Source organism: Onychomys torridus, chromosome X, assembly GCF_903995425.1.
Source record: "Onychomys torridus chromosome X, mOncTor1.1, whole genome shotgun sequence".
Classification (NCBI taxonomy): domain Eukaryota; kingdom Metazoa; phylum Chordata; class Mammalia; order Rodentia; family Cricetidae; genus Onychomys; species Onychomys torridus.
The window spans coordinates 23,723,382-23,736,570 of NC_050466.1; the positions used below are offsets into that span (position 1 = coordinate 23,723,382).

Here is a 13,189-nt window from a genome sequence, read left to right on the forward strand (position 1 = left end):
TATCTCTACTGGCCAATCAATGTTTTATTTATTAACTAATCAGAGCAACACATTTGACATACAGAACATCCCACAGCAGTTCACCAATTGATTGGCCAGTAAGCCCTGGGATTGCTTGTGCACTGTCGCATGAATTGCACACAACTTACTGTTCTTATTCATTTTATCTATCCCTCTCCAACTTTAATTTACTCTCTTACTTCACCTTGTTATATGCCTTTTAATACATTGGTAATAATTTTCGGTAAAAATTAAGAAACATAAATTGAATAATGATAAGAAATAATTTTTTTCATGTGATACATAGCTTTCCTGCCTTTTTTTTTTTAATTTTGTTTTAAGCCAGCCATGGAGGCACACACCTGTAATCCCAGCACTGGGGAGGCAGAGGCAGGTGGATCTCTGTGAGTTCGAGGCCAGCCTGGTCTACAGAGTGAGTTCCAGGAAAGGCGCAAAGCTACACAGAGAAACCCTGTCTCGAAAAAAAAAATTCTTTTTTGTTTTACTACATCCCAACCTGATTTTCCTGACCTCATTTTCCACTCCTTCCACTCCTCCCAACCTCCCCTCTCCCCAGTATCCACTCTTCTTTCATTTTCCTTCAGAAAAGACCAGCCCTCCAGGAATATGCACTGAACATGGCATAACAAGATACAATAAGACCAGGCATAAACTCATATCAAGGCTGGGTGAGGCAACACAATAGGAGGAAAAGGGTCCCATGAGCAAATGAAAGAGTCACAGACGCCCCCACTCCCAATGTTAGTAGTCCTACAAAAACATTAATAAAAACCACCAACCATAACACATATGTAGAGGACCTAGTGCAGACCCATGCATAGCCTACTTTCTTTCCCAATGTCACATTGTGTTTCTACCCTGTTACATTTTGATAGAGCTCAAAGGTGGTTGTTATCTTGATCAGTTGTGGTATTTGAGTTGTGACATTAATGTGGTTAAAATGGTCCTTGATTAGAGTTTATTCGGATTTTTTAATAGGACATGATTAGAGTTTATTCTATAAAAAGAAGCTTTAAGCAAGTCATTATAAGTAGGCATTATTCACTTTTAAGGTAGTCCTTTGTGCTAGAGTATGACTTTCATATTATGAAAAACATAGACAATATGTTGTTTTAGTACATGCAATAATTTGGGCTATTTTTGTGGGAAAGAATATTTGAGTATTTTTTACTCATGTAATCCCAGAATTTGAGAAGTCTAAGTAGAAGAATATAGACTAGCCTGTGTTAGAAAAAGAGACCATGTCAAAAAATCAGAAAAGAATGTAGATTAAACCAAACCACATTAGCTGATGGCTAACTGGTGTGTGTATGTTTGTGTGTGTTATTTTGTGTTAGAATGACATGATCATATTCTCTTTGACTTTTAAATTTTTATTTTTAAAATATTTGGAATAAAAGTAAACATAATATTTATTTCATTCTTTTATTTTCTTTACAGAGATGGCATAGAGTTTGCTTTTAAGGAGCCTAATCCACAAGGGGAGAGCCATCCACCTTTAAATTTGGCATTTCTTGATATTCTCAGTGAATTTTCTTCTAAACTGCTCCGACAAGATAAAAGAACAGTGTATGTATTTTATTTTTCTTTCCGACACACATGTGTAGCAGCATTATATTAATTTATAAAAACTTTCTATTCCACTTCATGAGTTTTATAACTTTCAGTATATTCTGTGCACAGTACTGCGCTTTTGTATTGTGATTTCCTCTCTCAGTATTTCTGTGACTTTTGAGGTGTGACTTGAGTTCTTTGTGAATTCTTTGCTGAGTACTTGCTATAGTCCAACTAAGAAGGCAGCATTTAAAGGGCAGTGATATTGAAAATTCATCAGGCTTATCCTGATTAGTCTGTATCTTAAAATGTGGCTGTTCTGCAAAGCAAAACAAATTCTGTACGATAATTACGTAATATGGAGAATTATGAGAGACACCTTCTAGTGCCCGCCCTCTCCCTAGCTCCTTAAGATATAAGCTGGTAGAAAATTAGAAATACCAGTTCTGCAAACTCATGATAGATTGTTTTTTATGCAGTTCCAAAGCAGAGAAAACTTGTGGTAAGTTGGATTCAAGTGTAAATACGTATTTCCCACTAAACTGAAGTTTTGTAGATCGAGAATTTACCAAGGACATGGCACATGTTCCACAACTGTTAAGCTGGAATACTCTCAAGTATTTCATTTAATTTGAGATTTCTGATAGACATTTTCTTTCTTTATACTGCTGGGGTTGAGATTAAGTAATGAAATACTAAGCTCAGGTTCTTACAAGGAAAGGTTGTTTGAACTAGCAGATCTGTGCATCAAAGTTAATGGTTTCTGCTTCTTTTGAAGGTATGTTTATTTGGAAAAGTTCATGACCTTCCAGATGTCACTCCGAAGAGAAGATGTATGGCTTCCTCTGATGTCTTACCGAAATTCTTTGCTAGCTGGTGGTGATGATGATACCATGTCAGTCATTAGTGGGATGAGCAGTCGGGGATCAACTGTACGGAGTAAAAAATCAAAACCATCTACAGGAAAACGGAAAGTGGTTGAAGGCATGCAACTTGCACTCCGTAAGGACATAATTAATACTGTTGAAATTTATTCTTCCTGTTGATCAGCTGAATTTTCATTAAGAGTCACCTTACTTTTCATGTGATATATGATACTCAGTAGTAGCTTGTGCTGTTTTAACCATTTTACATACATGGCAGTCAGTTCTGTCAACTCTAGGAGGCACATTCTCCCTTTTCAGGTGTGAAGTAATGCAGACAGGTTGTTACTTTTCAATCCTTATTCTGTGCTCTATGCATGTGAAAATGGTTCCAGTATGAGATCAGATCATTTCATTGCAGCAAAACATTTCAAAAAAACTGTATAATGTAATTGTGAAGAGCATGATAGAAATTAAAAGTAATATTTGTCATAGGTAGGAATACATTATGCTTTGAGGTGATGGGCTCTTAGCATCCCAAAAGTGGCTCAGTATGGGCCTTGGGAAATTTTTCCTCTTTTCTCATTGGCTTTTAACAACTTAGTACAGTCGTCAAGATCTGTTATAGTTATTGTTGCTGAGAAACTGTCTTAAGACTTGGCATAGAAAGGATATAGTGCCTAAGCTAGACAGGCCTAAAGGCTGGTGGATGCATTTGTATGGAAGCATCTTCACTTACATATCTGACTTCATCTGGATTGTCTCTCAACACTCTTTTATAATGTCTCCATATCAGCATCTCACTAAGCTCCAAGAGCTATTATTCAAAAAGAGGATATGGAAGCTACCAGTGTAAGGCCTCAGCCTGGAAACTGGTGTGGTATAACCCCTTTAATATTCTATTGGCCAGGAAATCAATAGAAATTCCATGAAAAGGACATACTCCTTCACCTTATTTTTTGTTTTGTTTTCATGAGACAGAGCTTCATTATATATCTCCAGCTGGTCTTGAATTCATGAATCTCTTGTCTACTTTCCCCCAGGTATGGGGCTAGAGAAGTGTACCACTGTAAAACGTGCCGTACTGAAACTAGATTGCTAGGTGGTTTCAGTGTTCTTTTGTCTAATCATAACATATAACTCATCCAATTGTAGGCTTAGCTATAAAGTGCCAGCATCATTGCAGTTGAGGAAAGAGTCCTGAAATTGGAATGTGATGCTTTATAAGAAACTCTTAAGAAGTATTTTTAGTAGTTAAGTTAGCAGATTGAAAGGATTTTTCTTGAATACGATTATAAATCATAAAGAGCTTTTCTTTGCATAATGAACAATTTGTGCTGATTTGCCAGTCACTCCTTTATATTCTGTGCAACACATTTGTACATGGGCACTCATATGACATCTTTAGATTATTAAGTTAGATGAAATTTTTATAATCATTTTAGGTATTTGGATAGCTATATCTAAATTGGCATTAATAAATGAATGAAAGAGCCGGGTGATGGTGGTGCATGCTTTTAATGCCAGCATTTGGGAGGCAGAAGCAGACGGATCTCTGAGTTTGAGATTGGCACGCTCTACAAAGCAAGTTTCAGGACAGCCAGAGCTGTTACACAGAGAAACTCTGTCTTGAAAAACAAAACAAAATGTAAATAAATAAATTAGTGGAAGGAAGGATAAATGTCAGGTCAGTGGAAAATGATCCTGAACATAGAAGAAGTCAAAATAATCTTACTATATTATATAATGTGCAGTTTATGCCTAATCCATTGGTTATCCTCAAAACTCTTTTCTTTCAAATAACATGCATGTACACAAAGTATACATATAAACACTTAGTCTTGTAGTAAAATAGCTTTCCTCCAAGTTCATAGTAAACTTGTTTTACCTTACTATTAAGTCAATGACACTGACATGGGAATTTGACATTTGTTTGTTTATTTGTTTGTTTATTTGGGTTTTTGGAGACAGGGTTTCTCTGTGTAGCTTTGTGCCTTTCCTGGATCTCACTCTGTAGACCAGGCTGGCCTTGAATTCACAGAGATCCACCTGCCTCTTCCTCCTGAGTGCTGAGATTAAAGGCATGTGCCACCACCGCCCAGCTGAATTTGACATGTGGACACATATATGTTTGGGGGGGGTAGATCTTACAGGTGTGACTTTTTAATAGTCCACTACTTAATGTACATAGAGTCTTGTATTTTCTTTGCCATTCAAGTCTTAAGACCCGCTCAGCCATCCACATCGTATAGACTGAAATTCACCTTTCCTCCTAATCCCCATCAATAGTGCCAAATTGGATTTCCCTGAGCCCACATACTTACTCTCCAATCTGGCCTGTTACTTATTAATCTTCCTATTCTTAAGTCTACCATTCATACCACTCCCACATTGACTCAATCATGTAACTCACCAAATTGCTTCTCTTTTTTCAAACTGTTAGCAACAGTTTCTTGTCACCTGAACTCAGATCACAGTATGTTCGTTCCACACATTAATTTCTCTTTTGTTTGGTTGCATTTGGTTTTTGAAACAGAATCTCACTTTCAACTTGTACTCTTCCTTCTTGTCCTGAGTGCTGGTATTGCACTCTGCCTACCATGTACTTGGCTACATATTGAATCCTGCTTCTTTATCCAGTCTCACCTTTTCTTCCTCTATTAATCTTCACATCCCTATAGTAGCAAGGTATTAGTTTGAACCACAAGAAATTGACATTTTTGTAGGTCAGATATCAGCAGATTAATATGATTCAGTCATTACTGTTTCATGCCTCAGTGCCCTTATAGTCTACCTAGAGAATCCTTTCTAGTATAGATGCTCCCTGCTCTTATTAACCATTATTTCTGAGCAGCTGTCTCTAATCTGTCACTATCCCATGCCCTCTGTATTCCTTTTCTCCTAGCATTCACCATACTATGTTGTAATTTGCTCACCTGTTCTTTCTTCACAAACAGACTGTAGGGCAAGGGTGTAATATATACCTTTGTGTGACCCTGTGTCCTAATCTACCATATGGAAAGCAACCAGATGTTTGTTGTTTTAAGTGAGTTATATTACTCCACAAAAGTGACAATGAGTAGCCAAACTTGATTGCTGTAAATTTTCTCTTTCAGCTGAAGAAAGCAGTAGTAGTGACAGTATGTGGTTAAGCAGAGAGCAAACACTGCATACCCCTGTTATGATGCAGACACCACAGCTCACCTCCACTATTATGAGAGAACCGAAAAGATTACGGCCTGAGGATAGCTTCATGAGTGTCTATCCAATGCAGACAGAGCACCATCAAACTCCTCTTGATTATAAGTAAGTGTACTTGATCATTTTCTTTACTAGAACTTTATTAATTACATAGAAAAAAGTTAAGTTAAAAGAAGAATAAAATTCTCCTTGAAGCACGCAGGTAACATGGATGTTAGCTCAAAGACAACAAGAGGAAGCAAGGCAACAGCAGGAGAGAGCAGCAATGAGCTATGTTAAACTGCGAACTAATCTTCAGCATGCCATGTAAGTGAGAGTGCCTTATTGTCTGAGTCTAGGAAGTTCACTAATTCATTTTAACATACTTTAATGTGTGCCGTATCTCCAATTTCAGCAACTCTCTAGAGTAACTAAGCTGAAATAATCAAGGAACTAGATTTTGGTCTTTCCAACAGAAAAATAAAATGTTTTAAGTCAAATATCAACTAGTTAGCCAAAGGACCAATCATATGTAAATTGATCTGTTGGAAAAATATAACTATGAATCCTTGTTTATTTTGGTACACAGAATTAAAAATACATTTGTGTTACATCTTAATTATATACCCACCTTAGTTCGGGTCCTCATCTTTCACCTGAACTATTGTAATTAGCTTTCTAACTGGTTTTCTTCCTTTAAACCCCCCATTTATCTGCTCACCAAACCTCTCCCTTCACACTTTCCACCGCTCCATCATTCACACTACCATCAAGAATTAGAATTTTAGAATAAAAATCTTACCATGTAACTTTCTACTTAGAGCTTTTCCATGGCTTCCCATTGCCTGCTGGATAAAGTTCAGTTTCTTTACTTAGTTCATGGCATGCAAGATCTTTCAAAATATGCCTCCTGCTTCCATTTTAGTATTTCATATCTCATTACCTGGAAACTGATAAAATCATGGTGAAAACAGGCTTAAGTGTCACCTTAAGCGAAACTATAATCATCTATGATCCCATAACACTGTATATTTGTATTTCTTACAGCGTTTACCATATTGTATTGTAATGATTTGTGTATTGCAATTTTGTCCATTTCTCTAGACTGTGAGCTCCTCAAGAGCAGGGACCTTATTTATTGCTTGTTAGAGCTTGCACATACAAAACACTAAGCAAATGTTCATGGAATGAGTAAAAATTGTTCTTGCTTTGTTTTTACTGGATTCTGTATGGGAACTTGATAAATACTTCAGAAATTTTGATTAGAAATTTTCATGAAGTTGCTGACAAGTAGACTTGAGGTCATGCTTTATATACATGGCAAAAATGTTATTCTAATTATTTTAAGTTTGAAAGCATTGTAACATATGTATTTTTTTAAACTTGGGGAGATAGTGATTGTTACCCCTTAAAATTTGTATTTTGTTTTATTTTGTTGACTTTAAAATAAGATTTCACCACATGTATGGTGGCATGTAAATATTCACTCTAGCTATTGCTGTAGTGGTTTTAAGAACCTCTATGGACGCACTAAATATGCGCCATTATGGCTCGTCTCCTGTGGTCATCATCTACACTAAAACTTGGTTTTGTACTGTTTCTCTTGCTGTATTGTCCCTATTTTGTATTTTCCTTCATGTTTGATTGATCCTACAACCAGTCAGTTCCTTAGTTCTGGTTAAACACCATCCAAACAGTTCAGAATTCTGCCATTTAATTATTTGGTTTATTTTTGTCCTCTAAAAACTTGGCACCAGGTCCCAAGATCTTGGAGGTCTAGAACATCTCATTTCTCAGTACCATTTTCATTATTCTTTTTGTTTGCAGTTTGGTTTGGTTCTTGATTGTAGGCAATCTCCAGACAACTAAAAGGGATTATCTGAGTTAAACTGCTATCACCAGAGGATGATATTGGTGGTTGTACCATAAATGGTTGATTGCCTGAAACATTAAAATACTTTTGCTTTACAACGCTTTTTCTTTCATTAATGATACCTACTCTGTAACTAAAATAATTTCTGAATTACATTTTCCTCCATAGTTTATATCAACATATTTCTTCAGTGTACTATAAAGGAAATACAGAATGGATTTCTGGTTTTTGATTATATGATCTGCAAAACACAGATTGCCTTTGCTTTCATTTTCACAAAAGTATAATAAAATTGTCTTTTACTATCCAGAATTATTATGCCTGACATTATCATATTTGTTCAGAAAGCCTGAATCAGATACTGTGATCCACTGTAGTATTGTATACATTGAAACTGCTTAATTAAATAATTTAGGTTTTGGTGAGTTGTTTTGGGTATCTGAGGGATCTTTGGAAAAGAAAAGACAGTAATGTCAGCCAAACTGGAAAGCAAGAAGTCACATGCAAATTCACCAATGGGCTGCGTACTTTATGCTGATCTGACCTAACTTGTGAACTTAGTTTATTTTCCCTGTGATTGTTTGAAAAAACACAACTTTTGATCTTGATGTTATTTTTCATTTTTATGTAAATTCTTGGCTGAGTTTCATAGTATGGAGGAATTCAGTTTTGAGCATCAAGTGTTCATTTTTATACTAAGCAGAATTAATTCTCTTAGTGTGTACCCTTATAGCATTTGATGCATATATTGTAAAGTGTATCATGCTGTCAAGATTATCTGTTTTCCCCTAGTATATTGTAAGCTCCTTGAGAGCAGGAATCATGTTTTACTCACGTTTTTCATCCATAGGACACAATAGAAGCCTGTCATGGAGTAGGCATCATGTGAATGTGTGAGTGAATGTATGGCTGGTGTACACATTTGACACTGAATGGATGAATGACTAATGATTAACACAGCCTTATGTATAATCAGAATATATGCATTCTGAAAATGACACTTCTTTGGACTGTTATGTTTGTTTATTAATTTGTACCCTGCCTACTTTCAAAAAGGATTTGAGGTATCTGCTATGTTCACATGTGGAAAATTCTCATTGAACATTGTATATGGCATATCAGAAGTAATGAACTAAATGTATTGAAGTAATGTAGAATAAACATAAATTCTTAGTGTTTTTAAACATTGAAATTTTGACGCCACTGATAACATGATCGATGCCTAATCATTCTCCCTGGCCTTTAATTCCATCATTTGCCATTATACTCGAATATAGAAAGCTACATACTTGCTGCCTATATACCAAGAGCCATGCCATTGGTTCAGATCTTTACCTTGTTTTATATTTCTCTAGTCGGCGTGGTACAAGCCTAATGGAAGATGATGAAGAGCCAATTGTTGAAGATGTTATGATGTCCTCAGAAGGAAGAATTGAGGATCTTAATGAGGGAATGGACTTTGACACCATGGATATAGACTTGGTAAGAAATACACAGAAGTAAGATTTTTTTTTTCTTGTTTAAATCCTTTGAAAATAAAATTGATATTTCTTAGAGAAAGATTTAAAAAAATAGGTTCTACAAAAACCATTAAAGTCCTTTTCAGGGATTTAAGTGTATGAGAAAGGGTTGTGTTTGCTTGGTGAGGGTGTTAAGATCTTAGTTGGATGCACACCATAAGAAAAAAGATTCTTCCTATACCCAACATTTATAGTGTATATTTGTTTTCTTTAAGGTTGCTTTCAATCCATTGGCTGTTTTCAGAAAATGATTACCGAATCTCTCTCTCTCTCTCTCTCTCTCTCTCTCTCTCTCTCTCTCTCTCTCTCTCTCTCTCTCTCACACACACACACACACACACACACACACACACACACACACACACAAACACACAATTTATTCTGGGTCAGGCAGAGTACATAATTTAAGATTAAAGTTATGTGTTTTAGATTAGCTTATTAAATGCTGATTACATGGGAAGTCTAAGGCACAATGATATTGGTTATATTCTTTTTTTAAAGGCAAGTTAAACTTAAACAGGCTGAATACACAGTAGGGGAATAGATTGAGTAAACAGATTTCAGTAGTCTCAGCTGAGCGGTGGTGGCACATACTTTTTTAGTCCCAGCACTCAGGAGACAGAGGAAGGAAGATCTTGGACTTCAAAGCCAGCTTGGTCTGCAAAGCAAGTGTCAGGACAGCTAGGGCTACACAGAGAAACAAACAAAAATATGCTTATTTTGAATTATCTTAAGGCATATTATTAACTTGGTTATAAGGTTGAGCAAAAGTTTAATTTCTGAAGGTAAGTATTTTTAAAACATTCTTACATTTTGAAATAATAAAAATCATGCATTTATATTTGAAGTTAATTTAATAATGTATAGGATTATAAAGGACTTTATTTTGCTTATTGTAATTTGACTATAAAAGCCAAATAACACTCAATGTTTACATACTAAGTTTTAGAAAGAATTATGAGTATATTATCATCACTTTCTAATTTTTCATTGTTAAATATAGTATATTACATTCTTGGTAGAAACCTTTTGTTGAGGCAAACTTTCATGTTAAAAATAAAGTAAAATTGCTTGAAATATGGTTAGAGTGTATGCACTATGCTTATATATTTCATTTTGCCAACAATCTCATTAAACTTTGTGAGATATATTGAGATGATGAAAGACATTAAAGCTTAAAAAGTTAACCTACTCACGGAGAAGAGATCTTATAATTGGTAAAGCTGAACTTATAGCAAGCTAAGTCTCTGTAGTTGTGGTATTTAATGTACTACTGAATATTCTTGAAAGAAAGAAGTGCTATTTACCTTTAGAGTAATATTATATGGTTTCGTCCAAGGAAAATGATATTAGAAGAGAGGGGCGGGGAAGAGGTGTGTGTGTGTTTGGGTTTTTTTTTTTTTGTTTTTGTTTTTTGTTTGTTTTTTTTTGAGACAGGGCTTCACTGTGTAACAGCCCTGGCTGTCCTGGAACTTGCTTTGTAGTCCAATCTGGTCTTGAATTCAAAGAGAACCATCTGCCTCTGCCTCCGGAGGGATGGGATTAAAGGCGTGTATCACCACACCTGGCTGATTTTTTTTTTTTAAGTAAAGTGAAAAATATATTTCTGTTTTTACTTTAATAAGACTATTTTTCTAATGAAGGCCTTTGTGCTTACAACCATTCTGGTTTTTTGGTGCATGGGAGATTGGCAAGCAATGATTGAAGTATTTTGAGGTACACTTGAAAATCACCTAGACCAGAGAACTAATAACATATATATGGATATTTTTATTTACTGTCTGGTTTCTAGGTATAAAAAAAAAATCAGCTTTCTCTTTTCTTTCCTTAGCCACCATCAAAGAATAGACGGGAGAGAACTGAACTGAAGCCTGATTTCTTTGATCCAGCCTCAATTATGGATGAATCAGTAGGTTTGATTTAAATATGCGCCAGGATTTTTAAATCAAAACTTTAGGCAATGATCTGATGTAGTAGTGATAAAAGTTTAAAAGTACTTTGGAATTCTTGACCAACTGGGATTTGAATGTTAAGCATTTAGGCCTTTCTTAGAGGTTTGGATTGCCTGTTGATGGTTTTACAAATGAGGGAATGATATGAATCAGAATTGTATCTCAGCAAGAAATCTTTGGCAGAATAAGGGGAATAATTATAATATAAAGGTATGGTGAAAACTGATAACATAACTGAGAGTAATAGCACACACCTGTTATTACTGCACTTTGGATGCTGAAAGAAGATCATGAGTTCAAGGCCACTGTTGACCACACTGTCTCAAAAAGAAAAATAGCCAAACCTGGGTTTTGCTAATGAATAGTGCAGTTGAGATTCAAATAATATATTTTTTGCTGATCTCCCCAGATAGGTATTTTATTCTCTGTTCCTCATGCATACTTTCATTAGGATAATTACCACACTGGAATAGTGAGATAGGTTGGAGCAGTGGCAGTTCTCTTCATTTGGATAATTGGTTTTGTCAAATAATTTGCATGTTTTTGTTCTCACTTACCATTCCTACTGCTTCCTCCCTGTACCTAACATGGGTAACTAACTATTGCTCTATCCTCTGAGGTAGGATTATTTTCTACTTACCTTACATTTCCTGGCCCTGGTTGACCTTATAAAATGCTTTCAGACAGATCTTGGAAATGTTTTGACAAACCAAGTCATATGCTATCGTAATGGAAGCTTTACAGAGAAGCACATATACATCCCTTGGAACAGAGCATCTTATTTAGTATGTGGTGCTGGGGGTTGAAGTTGGGCCTCACACATTCTAGGCAAATGCCTTACCACTGAGCTACATTCTCAGCCTTTTGGAGAAGAGATCTTTTTAAAATCATTCATTCTCAATTTCTGATGTAGTTGAGTCATCCAGAGATCTTGTAAAAATACAACTAGGTTTTCATTTTGAAGGTCTGGAGTGTGGCCTGAGGTTATGCATCTTTAGCAAGTGCACTAGCATGCTTCATGACTGCGGACATTCTTTGAGTACATGGCTCTATAATAAGAGGCAACCTGACCTACCCATAATTCTATAGTTTAAATGTATATTGAATTATATGGCATTTAGGTGTATTTAAAAGTATTGATATTAATTTGATAGTAATTAATTATTGCCATCTCACCTAAAACTAAAATTAGTTCTAATTTGTGTCAAATACCAAGAAATTGTGATTAGGAAGTTGAAAAGATAAAGTATAGTCAAAATTGTTGTGGTAGCTAGAGATTTTCATTTTTTTCCATGTATTTATATAGTGCCATTTGTTTCCTTCATAACATACTATGGGTACAAATAGCTGTTTGTCACAGTACTAAAAGAATGAAACAGCCATAGAAACTGTACCCATTTTAACATTGAACATGTAGAGAAAACTACAACTTGATGATGTAAAAAGAAATAGGGAACCAATATGTGTATTACAAAACTTTATCACATGCCAATGAATATGGGAAATGAGTAGTAGACTTGATTAATTTGATAATGTTTTAGATGCCTGTGATAATGAAATAAGGAAATGAGCACAGATGCCCATATATATGTAATTTTATACCATTACCACATGATGGCAGCAGTCACATAACAGTGCTTAAGTTAGGTTTAAAGTTTTGTGTACCTTTAGAAGTCTTCAACGCTTTATTTTAAATTTCCATGACTTTAAAAGAGATCTTAATCATAACATAAGAAGCAGCATTAATTGAAAATACTAAATTAAAAAAAATCTGTCTTCTTACAGTAAATATAGAATAATCTAACCTATGATAAATGTCATCAAAATAGTAAAACTGGAATTTGAATCCCTTAATGCCAGTTGTAAGATTCTCTAATTCTAAGTGAAGTAACTCAAAGCACTTAATAGATAGATACATTACATCATGCTACCTCTAAACAAATCCTAACTATAAGTTGGGAGATGATTTTCGCATTATCGAGGAATAGTAGTATACAAATTATGAGACTATCATTTTAGAGTCGCATACACATAGGGTTCTAGTTTAAGACTATGGCTGGTTTCATACCTACAAACAAACAAACTTGGATTATCTCCTATGACGTGGTCATTTTCCTGCCAGTATTTTTGCATGGCACTTCAAAGTTTAGTATCTGTATTTTGAAATACATGCTCAAGTGTTTATTAATGCTGACATCAGAAGTAGATATTATGTGTTAACTCAGA

The 13,189-nt window shown here is 35.2% G+C and overlaps 1 protein-coding gene across 6 annotated transcripts in view; it reads left to right on the forward strand.

The window, feature by feature from the left end:
* Positions 1 to 13,189, forward strand: part of Stag2 (stromal antigen 2) — a 132,783-nt gene that overhangs the window by 115,936 nt on the left and 3,658 nt on the right. For 5 of the 6 annotated variants that reach the window (XM_036174147.1, XM_036174149.1, XM_036174148.1 and 2 more), the window contains exons 28-33: positions 1,462 to 1,590; positions 2,354 to 2,577; positions 5,555 to 5,744; positions 5,835 to 5,945; positions 8,847 to 8,973; positions 10,843 to 10,920. In XM_036174147.1, coding sequence (XP_036030040.1) covers positions 1,462 to 1,590; positions 2,354 to 2,577; positions 5,555 to 5,744; positions 5,835 to 5,945; positions 8,847 to 8,973; positions 10,843 to 10,920 — 859 coding nt within the window. The remainder of the gene's footprint in view (positions 1 to 1,461; positions 1,591 to 2,353; positions 2,578 to 5,554; positions 5,745 to 5,834; positions 5,946 to 8,846; positions 8,974 to 10,842; positions 10,921 to 13,189) is intronic. The other variant, XM_036174152.1, reaches the window with a different exon arrangement.